The following is a 26,162-nucleotide window of genomic DNA, read 5'->3' on the forward strand; positions in this document are numbered from 1 at the left end:
TTCGGTGGAAGTGAGGGGGAGCCAGAGGAGGGGATGAGCATGGGGGGGAGGAGGAATGAGAGGGCCTGGGGTGCGTGGCCGTCTCCGTGGCATTGGGAGGGAGTCCGGGGAAGCAGGAGGTGGCCAGCAGGGGGGAGGTGGCGCGCGCGCGTGCCGGCGAGCGTCGGGCACACGCCCTCGTCCTTCTGTCCGAGGAGGGAGACGACAGAAGGCAGCGGGGGTGGGCTGGCCGCCAGCTGGAGATGGGCCAGGTAAGTGGCCCAGGTAAGTCTCTCTCCCCTTTTCTGTTTTCTTTTCTAATTTTCTGACATTTGTTTGATTTAATAAATATATTAAATCATTTAATTTTATTATGCCAATTTTTGTAGGGGCTAATGGTATTATTCCAGAGCTCTTTTATAATTGGCATAATTTTTGGACCATATTTCATATATATAGAAATATATTTCCAATGCAAATATTTATCGAATTAATCCAAATGGCCAAAATAAATGTCCATGAGCTCCTAAAAATATTGTTTTGATTTTTATCTCTGTCCAATATTTTCAGAGGGCAACATGAGCATTTTCTTGGACCCTTTTGGAGAAATTTTTATTTGGGTCATTTTCAAAAAATGATTCTGAGGTTTCCACCAATCCTCATTTCAAATTTAAATGAAATTTAAATATGATGCACAAATAGCTAGCTAGTCTAAGTCATACCAGACTAGGGATGTGACAACTCGCCCCCACTTGACAGAATCTCGTCTCGAGATTCAGGGGTCGACGGAAAGAAAGCGGGGTACTCCAGTCGAAGACGATCTTCTCGCTCCCAAGTAGCCTCTCTCTCGGAATGATGAGACCACTGAACTTTGAGAAACTTGATGTTCTGACGTCGGGTAACACGCTCTGCTTGATCAAGAATGCGAACCGGGTACTCTCGGTATGTGAGGTTATCTTGGAGATCAAGCGTTTCGTGGTCCACTCCACGAATAGGATCCGAGAAGCAACGCCTGAGTTGAGAGACGTGGAAGACATCATGAACTCGAGAAAGATGTGGGGGTAGTTCCAACTGGTAGGCAACCTCTCCTCGTTTAGCGAGAATGCGAAAGGGACCAATGTAACGAGGAGCCAACTTGCCCTTGATACCGAAACGATGGGTACCCTTCAAAGGAGTAACCCGAAGGTAAGCTTGGTCGCCAATTTCATAAGTCATATCCTTATGATGACGATCATACTGGCTTTTCTGACGAGACTGGGCTGTTTTCAAATTCTCACGGATGATGCGAACTTGCTCTTCTGCCTCCTGGATCATATCCGGTCCAAAGAATTGTCTTTCACCGGTTTCTGACCAGTTCAAAGGTGTTCGACATCTTCGTCCATAGAGAACCTCAAAAGGAGCTTGCTTGAGGCTGGATTGGTAGCTATTGTTATAGGCAAACTCGGCGAAAGGAAGACATTTCTCCCAATCCATACCGAATGAGATAACGCAAGCTCTGAGCATGTCTTCGAGAATTTGATTGACCCGTTCCACCTGACCACTCGACTGAGGGTGGAAAGCGGTACTGAAGGAAAGATGGGTTCCCATGGCAGTTTGGAAGCTCTCCCAGAAGTGAGAAGTGAAAAGACTGCCACGGTCTGAATTGATCTCTAGTGGAACACCATGAAGTGACACTATTCGAGAAATATATAAGTCAGCAAGCTGACTAGCAGTGATATTTCTCCGAACAGGAAGGAAGTGAGCCACTTTGGAGAGACGATCAATGACTACGAAGATAGCATTATTCCCTCTCTTGGTCCTGGGAAAGCCGGTGATGAAGTCCATACCAACTTTATCCCATTTCCATTCAGGAATAGCTAAGGCTGAAGGGTGCCAGCAGGTCTTTGATGCTCTGCCTTAACGCGACGACAAACGTCACATTTAGCAATGAACTCAGCGATTTCTCTCTTCATCCTAGTCCACCAGAACCTCTGGCGTAGGTCCTGATACATCTTAGTACTACCGGGATGAATCGTGAGAGGAGATTCATGCGCCTCCTTAAGGATCAATTGTCGCAGATGTTGATTCTTGGGAACCACCAAGCGATTCTCAAAGAAAACAACTCCACGATCATCCATAGAGAAACATCCACCAACTCCCTTCTTAATGTTTCTCTTGATCCGAGAAATTCCTGTGTCTTGCTTTTGAGCAGCGATAATCCGATCTTCAAGATCAGGTTTCGCCACCAGGGTAGAAAGGAATCCGCGAGGAGCAATGTGAAGGTTAAGCTTACAGAATTCCTCATGGAGAAGTGGTTGGCCTTGCTGCAACATGAGATTGTTGCAATAGGATTTACGGCTTAGAGCATCAGCCATGACATTGGCTTTGCCTGGGGTGTAGGTAATCCCTAGATCATAATCTGTGATCAACTCCAACCAACGTCTTTGCCTAAGGTTCAGATCCGGTTGGGTGAAGATATACTTGAGACTCTGGTGATCGGTGTAGATCTCGCAACGTTTACCAAGGAGGTAATGTCGCCAGGTCTTGAGTGCATAGACTACGGCTGCAAGCTCTAGATCATGTGTAGGATAATTCTCCTCATGTGGATGCAACTGTCGAGATGCATAGGCAATCACATGACGATCCTGCATAAGAATGCAACCTAGTCCCTGTCGTGAGGCGTCGCAGTAGATAATAAAGTCTTTAGTGAAATCCGGTGGCACAAGTATGGGAGCAGAAGTCAGGCGTCTTTTCAGTTCCTGAAAACTGTACTCACACTGTGGGGACCACTCGAACTTTTTATCTTTCTTGAGAAGTTCCGTGAGGGGTTTGGCTACTTTGGAGAAGTTTTCAACAAAGCGGCGACAATAGCTGGCTAGGCCAAGGAAACTCCTAACTTGTTTGACTGTTTCAGGTGGAGTCCAATCGAGAACGGCTTGAACTCTCTCGGGATTGACAGCAATGCCCTTACCAGAGATTACGTGGCCTAGGTAGGTCACTTCTGGCAACCAAAATTCACACTTGGAGAACTTGGCATAAAGGCGGTGCTCTCTGAGTTTTTCTAACACAAGTCTAAGATGTTCGGCATGCTCTTCCTCGTTCTTCGAGTAAATAAGAATATCATCGAGGTAAACCACGACGAACTTATCTAAGTACTCCATGAAGATCGAGTTCATCAAGCGGGAGAATGTGGCTGGGGCGTTGGTTAGGCCAAAGGACATGACGGTGTACTCGTACTGGCCATAACGAGTGACAAAAGCTGTCTTGGGAATGTCCCCGTTTCTGATCTTGATTTGATGGTAGCCTAACCTTAAATCCATCTTGGAGAAGACTGAGGATCCAGCGAGCTGATCATACAGGTCGTTGATCCTGGGAAGCGGATACTTGTTCTTTATCGTGACCAAATTAACGGGACGATAATCTACAACCATCCGGTCCGTACCATCCTTCTTCTTGACGAAAAGGACGGGGCAAGCCCAAGGAGAAGAACTAGGACGGATGAAACCCTTTTGCAAGGACTCATCGAGTTGTTTCTTAAGCTCGGCTAGTTCTAAGGGTGCCATCTTGTAAGGTCTCCGGGAGATTGGAGCTGTTCCTGGGATAAGATCTATGACAAACTCTACTTCTCTGTCAGGTGGAACACCTGGCAGTTCCTCTGGAAAGACATCCGGAAAGTCACGGACTACCGGGATATCTTCAAGGTCTGGAAGAGGGCTGGCATTAAGAGAATAGAGCTGACGCTTTGCAACTCTAGTGGAGACGGTGACTATCTTGCCAGACGGGTGTGTAAGCTGAACAGATCTTGTGTAACAATCAATCTTGGCATGATGAGCTGTCATCCAGTCCATACCCAAGATGATGTTAATATCTGAGGACTTGAGGGCTACAAGTGATGCAAGGAATACAATTCTATCAACAAGGATTTCGTTACCATGGCTGATTCTGGTGGTCTGCCATCTAGACCCTGGGGTTTGGATTTCAAGCGGAGTTGGCATATCGCAAAATGACATGTCGTGCAAACGAGCATAGCCTTCAGAAATGAAGGAGTGAGATGCTCCAGTATCGAATAGAACTGATGCTGGGTGACAATTGACAAGGAGTGTACCAAGAACGACATCTGGATCATCATGAGCGTCTTTAGCTGAGACGTGATGCACACGTCCACGTTCAGTGGAAACTGACTTGACACTGATCATCTTGCGTGATGGCTTAACACAGCCAACAGTCTTCTCGGGCTGGGGTGGAGCATAACTAGTCTGAGAGCAGTCACGTGCATAGTGTCCTGGCTTCCCGCATGTGAAGCAAGTCCCTGAGGTTGGACGGGGACCCGCACTGACAAGCGGTCTACCAGTAGGCCTGGGTGGAACATACGACTGAGCTGGAGGAGGCACCACATGAGATGACCTCGGTGTATAACCGGAAGGAAGAGCGGAGTTTGGAACCCAAATCCGGCGTTTCAGGGAACTAGAGCCAGAGGAGGATCCCAAATCACGGGTGTGCTTACGAGACTCCTCGTAAGTGAGCTGAGCTGTCTCTGCATTGATGGCTTTGTTCACAAGAGCTTGGAATGTATCGCAATGATGCAGGTGAAGATCACGACGCAACTTGGGGTTGAGACCCTTCCGGAACCTAGCCTGCTTCTTAGCATCCGTGGACACTTCTTCTGTGGCATAACGGGCAAGGTTCTCGAACTCTCTGCTATAAGCATCAACAGCCATCTTACTCTGGGTGAAACTACAGAACTCTTCTCTCTTGCGATCAATGAGGGCCTGGGGAATGTGATGCTCGCGAAAAGCCTCAGTGAAATCCTTCCAGGTAGGAATCTGGCCAGCTGGAAGCATAGCCTCGTAGTTCTGCCACCAAAGACTAGCAGGACCTTCCAGGTGGTATGTGGCATAAGTGACCTTGTCATCTTCAGCTACGCTCGCGGAACGCAGCTTATGGGTGATGCTACGGAGCCAGTCATCTGCATCGAGTGGCTCGATGGAATGATGAAAGGTAGGTGGGTGCAAGCGAATGAAATCATGAATGGTAGCAGACCCTTTGAACTGATGTGCGGTGTTCTCCTCGATACGTGCCAACAAACGGTTAGACTCACGCTTGTTCCTCTCCATCTCTAGCATGAACTCTGCCAGCGAAGGCTGGTCGGGAGGATTCTCATCCCTACCATCTCCATGGTTCCGGCTACGATTAAAGAACTTTGGATGACATCCTGAGAAACGAAACCAAGGACGGAATCAGCATTAACTATGGACTGTAGAATGTAGGACAAGGAATTAGTATCACTCGAACTCCTTAGGAAAATTCCGGCAGCATAACGGCAGTAAAATGCTCAGAATGAGACATCCTACTAAAAATGGGGTGGTAACATACTCAACATCACCACTCAAGGTTCTGGGATAGTACTAAACAGACTACACCGGAAGTACTCAAAACTGGGGTATGACTCTGATCAACCAATCCTATGGAACTACGGAGTAGTAACACGTGATCCTGATAGACGGAAGAGAAGCCTAGTTCCTTAACCCCGTAGGAAAGATAGGATGACTCAGATCAGAAGGCCATGAGGTAAAGGAGTAAAAAGAGCCTTACGTTCCATCCCACAATCAATTCCCTTATATAACTAAAGAATTTCTAGACTCAACTTCGACCAGTTTGGCTTGGTAATCCTACAGGCAGTCAAGCTCTGATACCAACGCTGTCAGGACCCCGACTCAATGCCACATCGATCTAGCATGTAACACCTCATATCACTTTGCGGCCTCACGCACGGTATCCCCACGGGTGTCGCCTTACCTTTGCCCGGGACCGTTTGCGCATTTTGGCACACGTATATGATGGTGTTGCTAGCATCCATATGATAAAGAGCCCGGGCTGACATGGCTAGTCGTAAACCCAAAGTGGCACTAACTTACAGGGACAGGCATCCATGACCCAGCATCGAACGTGTCGGTCATCAGCGAGTGAATCCAGGCTGTAGCACTGGGCTAGCAGGACTCCGGTGAACCGGGCTGTAGCGGGCTAGCAGGACTCCGGTATTCATCGCGTGACATTTCCCCGAAGGGACAGACACAGGATCGAAGAAGGACACATGCCGGCCGGCCTAAGTGTTCCGGAGCAGTAGCAAGCTACCAGGGCTCAGTGGAAGCACTAGGAGACATTTCCCGGTAAGAGAGGCTACTAAGAATAAACAACTAGATAGTCAGATCCCACACATAGCAATACACATTACACGTACGCATAACATGCAAGTATGTGCTGTACAACATGGCATCACAGCATAACTCAACAACTCATATAGATAAAGGCTCAGAAGAGCCGTCACAGTATTATTACAAACAGGGGTCACATGACCCAACAGTCAGAGCAATCAAGCAACAAGCGGAAGCATTACATGTCTGGGTACAGACATCTACAAATGAAAAAGGCTGAAGAGCCTGACTATCTACAACATCCGATCAAGATCGTAGCTGAGGTACTAGCTACTAGTCGAAGTCCACGAGAACACTAGTAAGACCGAAGTCTCCGCTGCAAAAACATAAATAAAGCAACATGAGTACAAAGGTACTCAGCAAGACTTACATCAGATCCTATCGTACATGCATTGGTATCAAGAGGGTAATGTGGGGTTTAGTTGCAGCAAGCCAGCTTTGACTCTGTGGCTATCCTATTCTACGACTACCAGAAACTCTGGAGGTGAAACAACGTACACGAGTCCACTAATCACCACACAATACACTACTATGGATTCGTCCCCGTCTCCCTACGAGAAGGCCATCCATAGCACTCACACTTGTCTTGAGCATTTTATAGTATCCACTTCAAGTTGTCTATGTACCATGTAAGCATCCAAGAAGTCCATAACCGCGGACCCGGCTATTCGAATAGATCATGTTAACCCTGCAGGGGTGTACTTCTTCACACACGCTCTCGCCACTTACCGCCATGTACACGTCATGTATCTCGGCAACCTTCAAGCGGAAGCCTGGCGAGGGTGTCGGCCACGACCTGACTAACCACACAAGACTCTAGTCCAGGTTTATCGCCTATTCGGGTTCCATCCGCAAGGAGATCCGGCCGGGGTGTCGCTCACGGCCCCAAACGATGTGAGCAGGGTTCCCGAGCCCACCAACCGGGTGCCACTCGGTACACCAGGCCACGTGTGCCTAGTCTGTCCCAAGCCCACCCTGCCGGGTGCCACTTGGTAGAAAAATAGCACTACCTACAAACACCAGAAACTAGTTGCGACTCCTGGACAGAGATCAAGTTGGTTAATAAGTCGAGAGGGCTTGGAGCGCCCGGAGCCCAATGTGTGGTAGTATCGAGTCATTGGACAACATACACAGAACTCAGGGCTTAAGGACGGTTCCAGTGAGACAACCCACCATGTACTCCTACATGGCCTCTCACCGCTACCTTTACCAAATCGTGTTCACACACCTCACTCTCAGCATCAGAACGTATCGTGACACTCCAATTCATTCCCAATGAATTAGACCTGACACAACTCTAAGCGATAGCAGGCATAGCATGGTAGGAACACATCAGTGGCTTCAATCAACTCCTACACATGCTAGTGGGTTTCAACTATTTACTGTGGCAATGACAGGTCATGCAGAGGAATGGGTTCAACTACCGCATCACAAAGTAGCAGATGAATCGTTGTTGTCCTAATGCAATAACTGAGAGCAGGAGCGAGAGAGTAGGGTTTTATCGAAATGAACAAGGGGGTTTGCTTGCCTGGTAAATCAACAAGGGAGGCACTGCTTCACAGACAGGTACTCTGGAACGTCTCCGGAGCAGGACCTATCGAGAAGGAACGGTGCCGGCAATCAAAACACAATCATATGCAACAATATGATGCATGAACATGGCATGTAGATGTGATGCTGTTTGAGCTAATGCATCTAGTAAACATTTGGTTTGAAGTCCTTTTGAACCAAAGGTTCAAATGCATTTCTAAATTAAGTCTCTTATATATGCCCTAATGTGTTTTCCCATATTCAGCATGTATAAGTTGGTTTTTCATGCATGAAACTAGTACAGATGGAAAGATTGCATTTTTCTGATAATTTTTCATATATAAATTATTTAAATCTGAGCTACGGTTGAATTGTTATGAATTTTTGAAGTTTAAATCATTTTCTGGATTTTCTGAATTATTTTAATTCCAGAAAATATATAATTGCGTCAGCATGACGTCAGCACGACGTCAGCGGTCAACTGGGCTGGTCCGGTCAAACCTGACGTGTGGGACCCACACGTCAGTGACAGGGGGGTTAACAGGGGTTAATTAATTTAATTAAAAGGTTAGGGGGGGTCGGGCCCACTGGTCAGCGACCCTGGGGGGTCAAACCCGGTCAACTCGCCGGCGTTTAGCCGCCGGCGAGGCCGAGCGCGGCGGAGGAAGTGCATTTGCACGTTACGGCCACCAAACGGGAGGCGGAGAGCATCTACGAGCTCCTGGGAACGAGCCGCAGCTCTTGGTGGTGATGGTTGAGCTCGGGGTGGCCGGAGACGTCGCCGGCGACGACTTTGGCGGTCGCCGGAGTTCGGGCGCCGATGAAAACGGCGCCACCGTGCACGGGAGGATCAACGGGTAGCAACTACGCGTTCTGCAGGCTCCCACAAAGCCAACGGGCATATGCACGGGGCCGATTGGCCACCGGAGCCTCGTCGGCGACGAGTTCGTGCGGCGGTGTGCTTCGGGCATCATGGGAAGTGGTGCTACAACGAGCGCTAGGCCGTGGGGTTAGGGGGAAACGACGGAGGAGCTCACTGGGAGGTCGAAGCGCAGCTCAGTGGGCCTGGGGACGACCTAGACGGCGCGAATCGAAGACGAGGTCACCGGCGGCCGAAGGTTGAAGAAGAGCTCGAAGTCGACGCTGCAGGGCTTCCGGCGGGGCGTGGTTCGGTGAGGGGGTCGAGGACGACGTCGCGGAGCTCGTGGGCACAACCGAGGGGCGAGGGGGTGGCTGTGGCCGTGGTGGTTCTCGTCGGCGGCGGCGGCCGCGTTCGGTGGAAGTGAGGGGGAGCCAGAGGAGGGGATGAGCATGGGGGGGAGGAGGAATGAGAGGGCCTGGGGTGCGTGGCCGTCTCCGTGGCATTGGGAGGGAGTCCGGGGAAGCAGGAGGTGGCCAGCAGGGGGGAGGTGGCGCGCGCGCGTGCCGGCGAGCGTCGGGCACACGCCCTCGTCCTTCTGTCCGAGGAGGGAGACGACAGAAGGCAGCGGGGGTGGGCTGGGCCGCCAGCTGGAGATGGGCCAGGTAAGTGGCCCAGGTAAGTCTCTCTCCCCTTTTCTGTTTTCTTTTCTAATTTTCTGACATTTGTTTGATTTAATAAATATATTAAATCATTTAATTTTATTATGCCAATTTTTGTAGGGGCTAATGGTATTATTCCAGAGCTCTTTTATAATTGGCATAATTTTTGGACCATATTTCATATATATAGAAATATATTTCCAATGCAAATATTTATCGAATTAATCCAAATGGCCAAAATAAATGTCCATGAGCTCCTAAAAATATTGTTTTGATTTTTATCTCTGTCCAATATTTTCAGAGGGCAACATGAGCATTTTCTTGGACCCTTTTGGAGAAATTTTTATTTGGGTCATTTTCAAAAAATGATTCTGAGGTTTCCACCAATCCTCATTTCAAATTTAAATGAAATTTAAATATGATGCACAAATAGCTAGCTAGTCTAAGTCATACCAGACTAGGGATGTGACACCCTGTGTCCTTAGTTGCTTTAGGCCTTTGAGTTTTGTAGTTTGGGAAATGAGTTTAGAGTGGTATTAGATGTTCTACGACAAGGAGGTTGCCAGGCGGTATTTATCTTCCTTTTTTTCTTGTTCGGCTGCGAGCACGAAAGTGTGTTGGCGTTTGAGGGGTTCAATGAGCTGAATTAGCGTTAGTGTGCCATCTTTTGTGATGGTTAGTGTCATGTGATTAGCATTTAATCAAAGTGCAATTATTGGAGTGATAGATGTTATCATATTTGAGAAGAGTTCTATTTAAAATCACCCGGGGGGGGGGGGGGGGGGGGGGGGGGGGGGAGCGTGAATATATTTCTCAAGTTTTGTAATCCATCGTATGACTGATTACAAGTAGGTGAATTACATAACCACGTGTAAACGTGAGGACAGGTAAGAGCGCCACGAGTAGGCGCCTGTTTTTCTCCTGGCTTGTTCATCCGGTAATTGTACTTCATAATATTTGCAAACACTAGCTAGTTGTTAGAAACCGAACTCAACAGAACATAGTAGCACCTAGCGTCATTAAAACAGGCGATGGTATAATTGTAGCAGGGCTACACAACTTTCATGGCCTTATGTTATTTATAACCTTAACAGTTATAAACTGAAAATTTACCCCTTTGTTTTCATCTAGGGTTCCTTGTTATGGAGAAGGTGCTCTGGAGGGTGCTAGTATGCTCAACAAACATGGATGTGCCTTGCTAATGAAAGATTATTCGGGAGATATTCCCAAGAGTGCACCAAATGAAGAATCCGTGAAGGGTACAACCAGCAAAGATGATGCCGGGAACTCAGTAACCTCTGATAGCAATGTTGAGGGTGCTCCAGCTTCAGAGAAAGGTGAGTCTGAATAATGTACCGTATCTCATTGTTCCTTCCTCAAGACCATTGTCAGTGCCAGGGCTGCACCATTGTGTGGTGAAATGCCTGCTTGATTTCCCTGAGTATGCATTGTTCTCTAGGTGTTTGTATGGCATATGGAATGATTGCTCAAAGAAGTTGCTGAATTAATTGAACCCACAATTTTAATATGGCATTGCGATCCCCTCTATACAGTCATATAACCCACATAAAACAATGGTCATGTACTTCTGCATGTGCAAAGTAATATTCTTGTTTGGGATTTGCAACTGAATATAAATTATCTCTTGAATTTACACCATCATTCTGTAAGGGACCATTTAACTTCCACTACTGGTTGTTACTCAATTCTGTAGTATAGATAGTAGATGGCATCTAAAAAGCACGGACACGGGGACGGAAAGACGGGGATACGCATATGGGGTACGGGATACGACATCTTCCAAAAACAGCCATTCAGGGATACGGCGAGTATATATAAAATAAAATAAAATATGCCCTGTAATATAGTCAGAAAATCCCATTTGGTGTCTCTTTTATCAAGTGCTTGATTGATCCTCATCCCCCATGTCATGTTGTCATTGCAAGCTGCATCCATCTTGCAAAACACATCAAACACAAACAGTAAAGAAGATTAGAAGACAAGACATAATGGAAGACAATACAAGCTAGCATGAGCAGCAGCAGCAGCACTGACATAAGCGGCAGCACAAGCAAGCAGCAAGCCAACAAGCAACATCCAGCAGAGCAAATCTAAGAATAAAAGAGGAAGAGGTTGAGAAAAGAGGAGAGGGGAGAGGCTGCTGGGTTACCTGCGAGGCTGGGGGTAGCGCCAGCACCCAGCTTTTGGTTTTATAGTGTTCTTGTTTTAATGGTTAGATCATATTTTCAAACGTGTATGCCATATATCATCAAGTTGTCTTATAAGTTTATATAGACCTGTTTAATTATTTTTATCTTTCTTACCAATGAATTATAGATCTGGAACTATTGAGCATCAGCTTGGGGGCTTAATTTTCTTTCTTTCTTGCAGTTAACTGTCTAAATCGTGCACTTGTATCGAGTAGGTTTTGCTGCATAAAAGCAACCTTTTTTTAGCTATCATGTACTACAAATTTTACGCAGTAAAGTGAATATCCAATGGTTATCAGTGTTAGGAAGGTAACTCGTGTGTTCAATTTATCGTAATAGTGAGATGATACAGACTGCCAATGGTTGCTACGGGCGTGCATGAGCCTCATCTGTGGTGATACTTCATTTGCTTGTGTTGTCATATATATCTAGCAAACTGCCAAATGCCCACTGAAGACTGAACTGTCTATCAGACTGCTGTCCACAAGTTAAAATTACCTCCTTCGCTTGTTCTTCAGATTTGGAAGAGAGTATTAAAACAACAGCGAGAGGATGAGGAGAGGAAGCTTCAACACAAGGCAAAGAAGGATGCAAAGAAGGTAAAGTGCAACCATTTGTGTATACCATTGCCTGCTTTTACAATCAGTTTTCAATCAACATGAGATTTACTGTCAATAGTACAGTGGGCTGTTGAAAATCGATAGAATTCATAATGACTGGATATAAACTGGTTCCAGAAACAGCAGGAGATTCTGGAGTCGAAGTAAATGCTCTTTCAGGCGGTATCTTTTGGTCGGCGTGTGGCTGCCGAAGATATGGTCGTGGGCTCGTCGCTATATGCACCTTGATCTGAAGATAGCGAGCGCCAGACACAACTCTATGATGCAAAGCTGCGTGGGTGGAGATTTTGAAAAGAAAATGTTTGTAATGCAAGGGAACTTATTATTGTAGCGACCAGACTCTGTAATGAACATGTTACCTTGTCGTGCACTGGTGATTATCTGAGAAGCATTCCGTCTTTGAGAAATATGATAACTATCTGCCAGTTAAGGTAACCTGTTTCTCAAGACTCGGTTCTTCTACTCTTTCTGGTTCTATGTTTGAATTGTTTTCTAGGAAGGATTTCATTTCAGAGCAAGTAAATAGCATAGGCATTGTAGCTAATTCTGAGATGCAGCGCAGGCCATTGGGTGAAGAATATGTTTCAAGGCAGGTAGTGTATTCTTATTCCCAAATAAACATTTGTTCCTGGCACATAGTAACAATTGAATTAGTTTCGTGAAAGGCGATTTTTCCTGTACACAACAGCAGCGATTTTTCCTGCAACAATTGATGTAGGTACAATCATTTTAACTCTCCCCTGGCACTCACTACATGGGGTGGGGGTACCTCGTCTTCAAGCTCACTTCCGGCTGCAGCTCTGTCGAGTACTGCCTGTGACCTTGGTGAGCACGAGAAGGAGGACAGCGTGGTGCTTTGCTTCGGCGTGTGATGTCTGCCCATCTTGTTGGCGGCGTAGGTGACCCACAAAAACCGAACCAGGGAAATAAACCACCGATGTAGCAAGCCCAGTCAGCAGTCAGCACAGAGGCCTGGGCTCAAGCAGTCAGACCCCACTTGTCAGGAATGCGCCGAGCTGGTAGATGTGTGATGTTTTTTTTTTTGAAAGATCCAGCATGCTACTGGCATTTCATTTCATAAGCAGAAAGCAGTGAGAAAATACAAAAGGTGGAGTGAGGGTCCTAGGACCAGTCTTTTGGTTACAAAACATCTCTCCTAGCAGAAACATGAACTAAAATCTCTCACGGTGGATCCCAAAAGGGGCTCTCTAAATGAACTGCACCCGCTTGCCGCCATAGCTCGATGGAGTTCTCGATGGCCTATGTGATGTCTTCCACCGCTGGCGCCTTCCCTCTGAACATGCACCAGTTCCGTTCTTTCCAAATCTCCCAGCATGTCAGAAGCATGGTTGCATTGCTAGCCGTTCTTTGTGCCGGCTGGGTTGCTGCCATCATCCGTTGGAGTGTGACAATGGTGTCTTCTTCTTGCACATGATGCCTTGGGTGTAGCTGTTGACACCCTCCTCTCGCTCCCACCCTTTCCCAAACCGCGCGAGCTAATGGGCAGCTCCATATCAGGTGGTGCACGGTCTCCAGGTTTCGGACACACAGCGGGCAGAAGTAGCTGTTAGGCCAGCCGCGCCGTTGAAGCCTGTCACATGTCCAGAGCCGGTTTTGCAGGAGAAGCCAGGCAAAGATCTTGATACACCCTGGGACCTTTGTTTCCCAGATAAGCTGCTGCCAATCAGCATGCATTCTGCCCTGGAACTGCGCGGCATAGGCTGATCGCGCCGAGTACTGGCCCTTTTCATCAAAAACCCCCAAGATGTGTGATGTGTCACAGAGGAGCTCCATGAGTGCATGAAAATAAATAAAAATTGCGGAGGATGCATTAAAATTTCCCCATGATGTTCAAAATCGTGCTAGAGATCCTCTAAATTCATATGAATCCAGTTATTCTGTGGGGATCTCATATATATATGATCTCTACCAAAATATCCCTTTCCTCAAGAGCTCATCTACAAGGAGAGAACTCATATACAGATTATAAAGTCAGAACGGAATTTCCTTCAACTCAAAAAACAAAAAGGAATTTCGTTCCAAAATGTATGGCTCATTTGGAGGGGCCGGTGGGCCATTCGGGAGTCAGTATTTATCTTCAAAACGACATATCATATTAGTTTTGCTGAAAACAATTGAGCTAGCTGCAGTGTGTCGTGGATCTCATCATCAGAAACATGGACCAGTAAGATTGTGGTGTGCGTACAGGACTATTTAAAGTGCCTCCTGTCTGTGTATATGGCATAGATCTACGGCTTTTCTGATGTTTCTACTTTTATAACGTTGCTCTCAAGATGGATTTCAGTTTGGCAATTTTCTCAAGTTTCATGTTGATCTGAATGGCGAATGCTTTCCCTTTTTGGTCTTGATCTTGATCACACAGTGAAAAGGAAAATCACGTTATTTGACAATTTTAAGTGACGGAGAGGGATTCTTGAACTGCAAATTAAGGTATAGACAGGGGCGGAGCTAGGATTGGGCCACGACCCGGGCCCCAGGCCTGCTACAGTATGCCACAGTGTCGCTACAGGGCTTAAATGCTACAGTGCCCCAGGCCCAGGCCCCCCGGCCTGGGTCCTGCATCAAGGGAGTCCTGCATCCGCCACTGGGTATAGAGGTAGTACATTCTTATCCGACTTCCGCATGCGGGACGAGATTTCTTTTTTTACCTTCAATTTGTGTTATACACAGGGCGTTTAGGATGCGGAGTTTGCAAAGCTTCGCTGAGCACATAACCGTTTTTCTGTTAACTAGCACTTGATCATGAGCTTTCCAATACCATGTTTCAAAAGAAGTTTGCAAAATGCTTTAGATTATAAGTTGATTGGACACCTCCCTGATAACCCGGACCACCGTCTGACAAACACCACACTAGCAAAAAATATAGCATTGCCAGACTCCCCGACACCAAAGAAGGGAGTAGGTTCATTGGTTAGAAGAGGGATAGATATATCCGAGCATCTCTGACACCGAGGAAACGATGAGACTCTACCAAACTAGAGGGTGTTTGGATACTCTCTAGTCATGTGACTAGTAGTAGTCAGACTAAAAGTTTTTAGTCAGGCCTTGTTTGGAAGGTGACTACTACTAGTCAGCATTAAATGTTTTAATATTAAATTCTTCTCTCTCCCTTCCATTTATCTCTCTTCTCTCCCTTATGCAACAGCAACTACCGCTATACTCCCGCGCAAGGAAGGAAAGCAGCAAAGTCCTGTTCCTTTTCTCCCTCACGCCATGCAACAACAGCTCTCAATACCTTTTTTTTCTCTCCTCACGCAAGCAACACAAGCACCAGACTATCCCTCACGAAAAGCACAATGAAAAATGTACATACATAAGAAATCAAAATTGTCCACACAAGGAAATCAAAACTGTCCACACATAAGAAAACTAAAATTGTCCCATAACGTTACATGTTGGAAACGAAATAAATAACATCAGAAATTTCTCAACGCCTGTTGAACAAACCATCAGCAATCGTATCTCTCACTCGATTCATATCCACTGAATCTAGCTCCATTTCTTCACCCCTAGTGTTACGACGCCTCCTCCTCCTTGTTTCCTCAAGGAGAGGTTGATAACTCTCATCATTGTCACACCTATCGAATTCCTTGTCCGCCAAATGACTTTCACGAATAAAATTATGCAAGGCCATGCATGCCACAATAATTTTTGTTTGCTTGCGTAGAGGATAACTTGGTACTTTGAAAAGAATCCTCCACTTATTTTTCAAGACTCCAAAACAACGCTCAATGACATTGCGTAGTCTAGAATGAGTATAATTGAAGTGCTCCTTTTTACCTCTCGGCATGGTGCCTTGATGGAACTCTTGAAAATGATACTTTTGGCCCCTATACGGTGCAAGATAACCCTGTTTGTTGGGGTAGCCCGAGTCAACAAGATAAAATTTCCCTGTTCATGGCAATGCATTTTAGCAAATGTCAATGTAAGGCATAAACCTATTGTACTGAGTATCAAGTTTCGTACCTGAAGGTGGATGTGAAAACTTGTGATCAAACCGGCTAAGAGCATCCTTGAATGGCCTCATATCATGGACCGATCCAGGCCACCCCGCAAGCACAAAAGTGAATCTCATGTCGAAATCACACACAGCAAAAATACCTTGATTTCTTTCTCCCACCAATCTGCAGTTGCCGTCACTTCGCCATCTAAGCCGCAGCCACAGCCGGTTTGCTGCTGCAACCATACCCAATCATTGTACAAGCCCTTCAAGTTAGTTATTTTGTTCCTGAATTCCCTGCCTGGATGCCACAACTTTGCCCTTTCCCAATATTTCTCCCTCATATTCTTGTACGCCTGAGGGCTCCAAACTCTACCAGCGTAATTGCCAGCATCTATTTCCTCACAAGCTATTTCACATAAAGTCAATGTATTTCTGTCTGTCCAGTTAGCCTTGCTTTTTGGCCTCTATTAAAAAAATGTATGAGAAAACAGAACAAGTACTATTTCAGACACAAGACTATTTTTGATAAATATGACAGAACAAGTAGCATGAACAAGTATGTTTTAAAAATATGACAGAACAAGTAGAAAGAAGAAACTGTGTAGAAACAAGTATGTGTCCAGTTAGCCTTGCAGTAGTTTCATTTGTCCAACAAGAATTGTTTCAATTCTGAGATTTTCTGAGATTTTCCAATTCGATTCCAATTCGATTTTCTACTTCCTACTTTTCACTTCACATACATTCATTCAAGTAAACACAACAATTGGACAAATATTGTACCTGGATATGCTGGTTCAGCATGCTGTCGTCTTCCTCTGCCTGAACATCTTCTTCAGCTGGTTCATCTTCTTCCTCAACATCTTCTACCATGATCGATGCTGCCTGCCGCTGCCTGTGCGACTTGAACCAGCACCACCTCGTCCCGACGTCGCGACGACCTGCTTGCCACGACGATCTGGGGCCCTCACTGGGAGGAGACCTTGGCGAGGTGGACGACCCTGCCGCTGCGCCACGCCGTCCGATCTGGTCCGCTGGAGGGGCACACCATGGCCGGCCGCACTCCCGGGATGAAAAAGCTGCGTGTACATGCCCAGGTTGGGGTAGGAGGCGGCGACGGCGGAGTCGCCGTTGAGGTCGATGTTATCCAACCCGATGGGAGCGCGGAGCGCCCCGGCCACCGAGCAGCGGCCGAGCCCCCCGGCCACCGAGCCGCGCTCGAGCCCCCCGGCCACCGAGCCGCGGCCGAGCCCGCCTGCCACCGAGCCGCGCTCGAGCCCCCCTGCCACCAAGCCGCGGCCGGCGGATCCCCGGAGACGAGGGGGCGTAATCCCCCACCCGTCCTCGTCGATGTGGTGCGCCGCAGCACCGGAAGACGCCGTCTGCGAGAAGAAATCGAAGGGGAGTTCGCCGTCGCCGTCCATGGTACGGACGCGGGAGCGGGCGCGGCGGGAGTGCGGGGGCGCGGCGGAGTGCGGCGGCGGCGGTGGAAAGGGAAGCGGCGGAGTGGATGGGGCGGCTGCCCCTTCCTGCGTGCGAAGGGGATGGGGCGACAGATGCGTGCGAAGGGGATGGGCCCGCCAATTAATTAGAGAAGAGACTTTAGTCACTTTTAGTTGGGGGTGGGGTGACTAGGGACTAAACTAGTTTTAGTCACCCATTAGTCAGGGGTGTTTGGAGGTTTACTGACTAAAGGTGACTACTACTAGTCTCTAGTCTCTAGTCACTAGTGATCCAAACACCCTCCTAGTGCAACTTGCACTTCAGCGAGCTCCCGGTGCCCAAAGCTGCAATCCCTATGCTTGACAACTAAAAATGTCATTCTCGCGTCACTAAACTTGCCATAAAAAACGTTCGGAGTTACCATGTGTTCATGCCGCATGTGTGGCATTTATCAGGGTCCTTCATTGAAGTATTGAGATGACACAGTTAATATAGGGGAAATGCTTATCTTTGCCCAGCTGATTTTAACCGGAATTAAGCCGCGTCCTACGCGCGCCATGCGTCACAGTGGGGTCGGGCACCGCTTCCCTTTCTTCCTTACCCTCTCGTGAGCGGAAGGGAACCACATATTTCTCGCGCGTTGACTCCTCTCTCTCCTTCTGCTCCTGATAAATATCGCCGGTAATTCTTCTCTCCTTCAAATCCGAAGAGAGGCCGAGAAGCTGCACCGCAGCGCAACATCCACGGCCAAGTTTGCGGGGGACGATTAGCGCTACGCCGGTGACGGTGCTGCAACGCAGCAATCCAACCATGACGCTCGCGTGGCGATGATGCTACAATGCATCAACCATGGAGCTGCTCGCCAGCGACGGTGCTGCAACGCAACAACCTTGGTTTTGCTCGCCGGCAACGGTGCTGCAACGCAGCAATTGATGGCGCTGCTCGACGGCGACGGTGCTTCAACGCAGTAACCATGCGCTGCTCGCCGGCGACGACGCTGCTACGCAACAATCCATGGCGCTACTCATCGGTGCCGGTGCTGCAAGGCAGCAAGCCAGCAAACATGGCGTTGCTTGCCGGCGACGGTGCTGCAACGCAGCATTCCATGGCGCTGCTCACCGGCGACATGCCCGCTGCTTGTCGGAGCTCTTTTTTTCGGCGACGGTGCTTCAACGACACACCATGCTCGCCGACGACAACCTATGATGCCGCGACCCGACGGATGGAAGTGATGATTAAAGAGAAATCGAGCGGCTCCAATTCATCCTTGTGGAGCAAATTGAACGGCTGGCTAGGCGGTTTAAAATTGGATAAAATCAGTCGCCTTAAATATGGTGCATGCTGATTTCTTTTTACTTAGAGAAGAAATAAATATGTAGTCAGAATAGAGAAAATCAACTTAAAGTTAGCGAGAGCCGTGGGATGACAACGAATTTCCTCTGGGATTAGAAAAAGGACCCAATCGAAAAAAAGAAAGGAAATCGAACGGTGGAAAAAGGAGCGGCCCGAGTCCAACCCTAGCCGCCGAGCCATTCTCCACTTTCTCCCGCACACACACTCTCACCCAGACCTAGCTAGGGTTGGCCACCATGGAACCACCGCCGCCACGCCGCCGCGACTCGCCGCCGGCGATCCCGGACGAGCTCATCGAAGAGATCCTCCTCCGCCTCCCGCCCGACGAACCCGCTTGCCTCCTCCGCGCATCCGTCGTCTGCAAGGACTGGGCCGGCATCGTCTGCCGCCCCGGATTCCGGCGCCGCCTCCACGAGCTCCACCGGGCACCCCCCGTGCTCGGCGTCCTCCACAACTGGGAATTCGATCCCATCCACCGATTCATCTCCACCACCGCATCGTCCTTCTCCCTCGCCGCCCCGGACTGCCTCGACTGGCGGGCCCTCGACTGCCGCCACGGACGCGCCCTCTTCTTCCCCCAGGAATTTGGTGGTCTGGAACTACTCTTGTGGGAGCCAATCACGGGTGCCGAGCAGCGCATACCGCTTCCCGCCGAGTTCCTGAGCGACTGCCCGACCGCAGCCGTGTTCTGCGCGGCGGACGGGTGCGACCACCGCGACTGCCTCGGCGGTCCTTTCCGCGTGGTCTTCCTCTTCGCCGTCGTGTTAGACGAGGAGACGCACGTCACGTCGGCGTGCATTTACTCGTCGGAGATTGGTGCTTGGGGCGAGCTGACCTCGATTCACTGCAACATCGAGTTCTCCATGGAATTCACAGGAAGCTACAGCGTGCTCGTTGACAGATCTGTGCTCTACTTCATGTCCGACGGCAACGCGGATAGTGCGTCGGTCGTCGAGTATGAATTGGCAAGCCGCGAGCTGACTGTTTTCGGCCTACCAGACAAGTACTACGGCCATGCATATAGCCTCATGCTGTTGGAGGACGGTGGAATCGGATTAATCCAATACTTGGATACGCGTCTCAAATTGTGGAGAAGAGAGGCGAGTGCTGAAGCAGGGTGGGTGCTGAACCGGGTCATGTGCTTGAAAAGTTTCATCCCAATGCATGCTCTCTTGCATTCAGAATATAGACTGCAAGTGATGGGCTTTGCTGAGGAAGCAAATATCATTTTTGTTGACACAGTTGTTGGCCTCTTCACAATAGAGCTACAATCGGGGCATGTGAGGAAGGTGTGCCGTGATACTGATCGAGGCTTCCGTAGTTTGATCCCAGTTGTCAGCTTCTACACTCCTGTACCCCAAGGCAAGCACCAGAATCTGCCGGCGTCGATGCCTAGTGAGGAGGCAGGTGGTGAGGATGGGGGAGAGGAAGAAAAAACAGTGGATCAGGCACATCAATTGTTGAACAAGGGGTCCAGTGCTACCAAGGAAGTTGACTTTATCAACACCTTCGAATACATCATCCATGACCTCGAGATCAGGTTAGGGCTCTACTCTTGAACTCGCCACCTATTCCAAGCCACGCACAAACATTTGTATGGATGGTATTGTCAAAAGGAACTTCTATCTAGTTCGGTACTCTTTTATGGATCAGCTGGTAGTTTCCATGTGTCCTTACTCCTTAGTTGCTTTGGGCCTTTGAGTTTTGTAGTTTAGGAGATGTGTATAGAGTTAGGACGGCATTACATGTTCTACAATTAGGTGGTTGCCAAGCGATGTTTATCTTTCTTTTGGTCGGTGCGAGCCCTACTATGCTGGAGTTTGTGCGGCTAAGTGAGTCGAGTTAGCATTAGTGCTATTCAATAGCAATACTATAGAGTTAGGACTTGCATCTTTTGTCAGGATATGTGTATTGTGCCATGCATTTAATCAAAGTGCAATTACTGAAGTGATAGATGTTATCCTATTTCTATTTGAGAAGAGTTATATGCCTCTGGTGCTGGCTTATTGTAAATATCTCATCGATGTGCCATTTATTTGTATGGTACCTCGTAATTCTGTGCAAACACTAGCCGGTTGTTGGAAATGGAACTCGACAGAACATATAGCAACTTGGGTCATTAAAACAGATGATGGAATAATTGTAGCTGCGCTATAAAATTTTCATGGTCTTTTGTCATTTATAACCTTAACAATTATGGACTGATAATTTATGCCTTTGTTTTCACCTAGGGTTCCGTGTTGTGGAGAAGGTGTTCTGGAGGGTGATGGCACACTCAACAAACATGGATGTGCCTTGCTACCCCATGATTCTTCAGGTGATGTTCCCAAGAGTGCAGCGAATTTATGCCTTTGTTTTCACCTAGGGTTGTTCCCAGGAGTTTGTGAATGTACAACTAGGAGAGATGATGCTGGGAACTCAACGACCTCTGAAAGCAATGCTGATGATTCTCCACCTTTGGAGAAAAGTGAGTTTGAATATTGTACTATATCTCATTGTTCCTTCCTTGGGACCATCAGGGCTGCACCATAGTGTGGTGAAATGCATGATGTCCGCTGTGGTTTGCATTGTTCTCTAGGCTTTGTATGAAATGATTTCTCAAATAAGGTCATATTACCCACATAAAACAATGGTCATATACTCCTTCATGTGTGTTTAGACTTGGAACTCAATAGAACTTATCTCTTGAATTTACACCATTATTCTGTAAGGATCATTTGCTTTTCTCTAATGATGTTATTCAGTTTTGTAATAAGATAGTAGATGATGTTGGAGAAAACAATAGGCTTAATAATATGCTTTTTTTATTGGTTGGATCAGTTTTCCAACGTGTATGCCAGTTACTTGCCTTATAAGTATATATATATATATATATATATATATATATATATATATATATATATATATATATATACTTATTTAGTTATTCTTATCTTTCTTACCATTGGCGGCTTCACTATTTTTGTTTCTTGCAGTTAACTGTCTAAACCATGTACTTGTATCGGGTAGGTTTTGCTGCATAAAAGTTACTTTTGTGGCAATCATATGTTACATATTTACTCAATAATGTGAATATCCAACGATTGCCGGTTGTGTGCTAGGTTACTCTCAGGCGAGATAGAAACACTATCCTTCTAGTTCTTGCTTGCTTTATTCCTCACAAGGGGTCCTCTTTATATAGGAGTCTTTAACTATTTGATCTAAGTAACCAATCAGGATATCCCTAATTTGTCCAAGGCTCAAGCTAAAAGATATATTCCTAATTTAAATGGTAAACTCCTATCTGAGAGATCACGGGAATCCTCTCCCTAACTTGGTGCTAGGTAGGCCAACTAGACGTGCATAACATTATCAGTGCTAAAAGGCAACTTGTGTATTCCATGTACATACATAACAACGAGATGATGCAGACAGATAACCTTTGTTACTATCACCTCTGGAGATACTTCCTCTGATTGTGTTTTCATATATTCCTAGCAAACGGTAAGGAGTATATCCCAAATTCTGACCGAAGACTGAACTGTCTATCAGATTGCCGGCTGCAAGTTAACATGGCCTCCTTCGCTTGTTCTTCAGAACAACAGCAGGAGGAAGAGGAGAGGAAACGTTAATACAAAGAAAAGTGAAGGTAAATGCAACAGTTTGTATATCACTGACAGGTTTTACCATCAGTTTCCCGTTGCACATGAGATTTACTGTCAACAGTCCAGTGGGCTGTTTAAAATCAGTAGAATTCATACTGACTGGATTTAAATGGTTTCAGAGAGTGCAGGGTGGCCCAGAATGAACCTGAGGACATTGACCCTGGTGTTGTTGCTATGATGGGTTTCGGATGTCGAAGAAGTGAATGCTTTCAGGTGGTGTGTCTTTTCTTCGAAGAAGACATGGTCGTCGGCTCGTTGCTATATGCTCCTGGATCTCATCTAGGATGCAAAGCTTAATATTGGAACAATGAAACTCTGTAAAGGATGGTGACTTTGTGCTGTAACTTGTCAATCATCTGAGAAACATTTCATCTTTGAGAGATGTGATAACTATAGGCCGCAAGAAAACAATTAGCAGTTCAGGTACTCTGTTGTTAATCTATTTCTCAAGACTCACTTCCTGTACTGTACTGTAACTTGTTTGAAAAATCTTTGAAATTATTTCATTTTATAGTGTATGCATTATCTTATAGCTGCTGAGTGGGGATTAATCTCGTACGACTTGAAATACTGTATGCATTATCTTACAGTTTGTGTGCAATGATGCTTAGCATTGGAATGGTTAGCTGCTCGGTAAATGATATGTTTGCCTGTTCGGAGACAAGTAGTGGTATTCTTCTTCTTTCCAAATCAACATTTGTAATCTGTATCTAGTTAATTCTGCAACGTAACAACTAAAAGGATGTTTCAGTGTTCTTTCATCTCTTGAAAATCAATGTTGCAAACAAAGCTACAATGAACAGATTGGTCTTTGTTAGGCAAGACTTAAATTCTGATCCCACGGCCGGCCCCTTTAAGTGGGAGATGAGCAATCACATCTCAACCTATTTGCATCACATGAATTATGGAATGTGAATAAAAGAGGACAAAATTAAGGTGTCATGTGCGCAATAGACAAACATTGAGATTTTGGAGGAAGGAAGACATATAATAGAGACGGATAGAGAGGAAGTGCATATCATAAATTACAAGAAATTAAGAAGTAAAGTTTAAGCTCGTGTCGAGATTACTATGAATTTTGGGGACATAGGATGCATTCAATAGGTTTTTTGGTGGTCATAATCAATATGATTTAAAGGGCTTTTGTTGTACAAAAATTCATAAGAATTGGATTCTTCCTGTGAAAATTACGCAGTCCATTTGGACACTCAACCATTGGTAGCAAATCAGACGATTGGTGCTTATTAAACAGACCATCACCACAACTGATTTGTCTATACTAGTACTAGGATATAAGGGGAAAAGATCGAAGAATCATTTCATCAAGATAAATAAATTGACATAGCGGCCAGTAATAGATGTGCGTGAGACAATGTCTTCATTGCAGAAAGCAGGACCCCCACTAGAAAATTAGCACACAAAAATCAATTGAACCGAAAATTAATAATTTTTGAACACAATAAATACCATGATGATTTAAATTGTTAGGCCCCCTTTGGTTCAAATAATTTCATAGGAACTTTAGAGGATTACATTCTTTAGGAATTTTTGGTTTGTAGGAATGGAAATCATGAGATCATCTGGACTACTTCACATGCAATCCGAAAGGGCAATTTCAGTTGACTCTAGCCTCAATAGGAATTTCTATGACAGCTACGTGAAGCACCAAATTCTTAAAAAAAGTTTGCACGTTCTTCCCAGCGAGCTACCAAACAAACTTGCACTATACAATTTCGTGTTTTCAATTCATGTAAGACTAGTATGACATGAAATGCCACTACGTTTTCCATATTCCAACATTTTTAGAGTCTTGTGAACAAAAATAGGGCCAAGAACACTCGATTAATAGCTATTGTATGTTTTCATAAAAGGCCAAAAAACAAGAGATCTTGCAAATAGAAAAAACTGAACAAAACTCCCACTTGTTTGGTGTCTAGCTAGGTGGAATGAGGAAACCAATGAAGCGCCCATCCCCGCTTGGCGTGCATGTGATGAGCGGGCTAATGTGTGATGTCTCAAATAGTGGAGCTGATCATTAATGAGCATGCCCTCTTTCAAGTATTTTCTGCAAATTCTATCCCTTCGATCAATGGTAACTGAGAAGTGATGAACATGCTTACTTTTGGATCATTAAACTATCAAGACTAGTCTTTTACACCGACAAAGATTTGAGTTGGGGCAGGCCGTTCATCTTCGTCGAGATTAACTGAAGTTATTAGAAATTTATCACACTTTGCCATCTATTGACGCAACTGATTTTTTAGGTAACATTCACATTTTGTAGAAAGTGAGGGACTATGATGGCACATACATTTAAGCAACTAATGCGGTAAATAACTTATGTTGCAAAGAAAGAGAAGTTTGCTAGTTTCTAGAAAACATGTAACCTATACATGGTGGCAGAATGAGAGATTGCTACATTACTACTACTACAAACCCGTAGTTGACGGTAGTCTCCTGGAGAAGCAATTTGTCTTATAGTTGCACCTCTATTTTGCAAATATCTCAACGTGAGGCCACCTAATATTTATGGACAGAGGCTATGACTGGAGGGCAACCTGGGCGGGTGCCCTAGGTAAGTACGCAAGGTGCCGATGTGCGACACCTAGCAGCACCATCCCCTATGGGCCCCACTTTTATCCCTTTCTTCATGACTTCATGAGTTCCTTTCAACCGTTCGCCCAATTTTTTTCCAACATTTTTATCTTTTGGGAAAGTTTCCTAAAATCAAAATGATCATGTAGGAAGACATCCTTATGGCATTTATTACTAGGTTAGTCTATAGAATAATTAATGATCTGCAATTAAAGAACATGTCGTTAAACTTAAAAACAATCGATATGTTTGAAACATATTATACTACATGTTAGCATTCTCTTGTATTTTTGGGCACTGGTTCCTTGTGTAGACAAAGGCACGCTAGTCGCTAGTTATGGCCCGACAACTCCGAGTGTTCATGTCCGGTACCTCTGGCATTACCATGATTCCTGAGGTATCTTTGGACAACTCAGTAACTTCAGGTGCTGTTGCAAACTTCTAAGAATGTTGTTTTCCGTCCTGATCACTTCAAAATTTAAACATGTTTGTACTTCCGGATATGCTTGCAAAAACTTCCAGGCACATTACTTTATATCCAATCGCTAGATTTTCGCCCCTTGAGAAGGCTGAGAGACAGCATGCTATTTGAGACTTTATGTGTTTTATGATTCTCCCTCTTACCCCGGAGAGAGAGGTGCACCTCCTAAACAGTTAAGGTCACTTGGAAGCCTACATCGAATGTGAAGGAGCCTACAAGCTTTTGAAGGCCGCGAGATCGTCTAGTTTTTATGAAGATCTATCCCTCGTGATTGACCATGGACTTTATGTCCTATGTCAAGGAGGAATATGTGCGTTCCAACAAGGTTGCTCGTGCCAGCAATTTGAAGAATCTGAACCTTGGGATAAATCTTGAGTTGCGTTCCCCTTTCTCAACTCCTTTACTTTGTTTTTTTAGAATCAAGAGCTTTATAAATCAAATAGCGGGATTACACTCCTTCCTTACACAAGCCGTAAGGAAGGCCGGGATGTAATTAATCCATAAGCAACATCTCTTAGAGGAACTACAACTTTTGTCACATAGATGTGCTAATTCATTCGCTTCTCTTGCAGCAAATACCAATTGAAACTCCCACAAAGCTCTCAGATTTCATTCATAGTGGTAGCAGTCTCTG

General features: G+C 46.1%; 2 protein-coding genes and 1 long non-coding RNA gene across 5 annotated transcripts; 2 read left to right on the forward strand and 1 right to left on the reverse strand.

The window, feature by feature from the left end:
- Nucleotides 1-10,519: 10,519 nt before the first annotated feature.
- Nucleotides 10,520-12,477, forward strand: LOC123117564 (uncharacterized). Of its 2 annotated transcripts, XR_006457422.1 has the most exons (3): nucleotides 10,520-10,558; nucleotides 11,950-12,030; nucleotides 12,169-12,477. It is a non-coding gene; the product is annotated as an uncharacterized lncRNA (long non-coding RNA). The 2 variants fall into 2 exon arrangements; XR_006457421.1 differs by lacking the exon at nucleotides 10,520-10,558 and having other exon boundaries at nucleotides 11,878-12,030.
- A 4,401-nt stretch (nucleotides 12,478-16,878) lies between these two features.
- LOC123115241 (uncharacterized) lies at nucleotides 16,879-17,436 on the reverse strand. The gene has a single exon (XM_044536457.1). It carries the CDS (start codon nucleotides 17,434-17,436, stop codon nucleotides 16,879-16,881), a length of 558 nt encoding a protein of 185 aa, XP_044392392.1.
- A 1,559-nt stretch (nucleotides 17,437-18,995) lies between these two features.
- Nucleotides 18,996-22,920, forward strand: LOC123117563 (uncharacterized). 2 transcript variants are annotated; one of them, XM_044538291.1, is made up of 4 exons: nucleotides 18,996-20,348; nucleotides 21,040-21,275; nucleotides 22,340-22,436; nucleotides 22,572-22,920. In XM_044538291.1, the coding sequence occupies exons 1-3, from the start codon at nucleotides 19,045-19,047 to the stop codon at nucleotides 22,417-22,419; spliced, it is 1,620 nt and encodes a 539-aa protein (XP_044394226.1). In that variant the 5' UTR covers nucleotides 18,996-19,044; the 3' UTR covers nucleotides 22,420-22,436; nucleotides 22,572-22,920. The 2 variants fall into 2 exon arrangements, with proteins under 2 accessions (XP_044394226.1, XP_044394227.1); XM_044538292.1 differs by having other exon boundaries at nucleotides 21,040-21,125.
- The last annotated feature ends 3,242 nt before the right edge of the window (nucleotides 22,921-26,162 follow it).

Source organism: Triticum aestivum, chromosome 5B, assembly GCF_018294505.1.
Source record: "Triticum aestivum cultivar Chinese Spring chromosome 5B, IWGSC CS RefSeq v2.1, whole genome shotgun sequence".
NCBI lineage: Eukaryota > Viridiplantae > Streptophyta > Magnoliopsida > Poales > Poaceae > Triticum > Triticum aestivum.

What these genes read in the sequence shown, in the direction of transcription:
- LOC123117563 (XM_044538291.1), top strand. Translation starts at nt 19,045, where the DNA reads ATGGAACCACCGCCGCCACGCCGCCGCGACTCGCCGCCGGCGATCCCG. An exon ending in ATCCATGACCTCGAGATCAG is followed by an intron (nt 20,349 to 21,039) that starts GTTAGGGCTCTA and finishes GTTTTCACCTAG; the next exon opens with GGTTCCGTGTTGTGGAGAAG. An exon ending in TTCTCCACCTTTGGAGAAAA is followed by an intron (nt 21,276 to 22,339) that starts GTGAGTTTGAAT and finishes ACTGTCTATCAG; the next exon opens with ATTGCCGGCTGCAAGTTAAC.
- LOC123115241 (XM_044536457.1), bottom strand. Translation starts at nt 17,436, where the DNA reads ATGGACGGCGACGGCGAACTCCCCTTCGATTTCTTCTCGCAGACGGCG.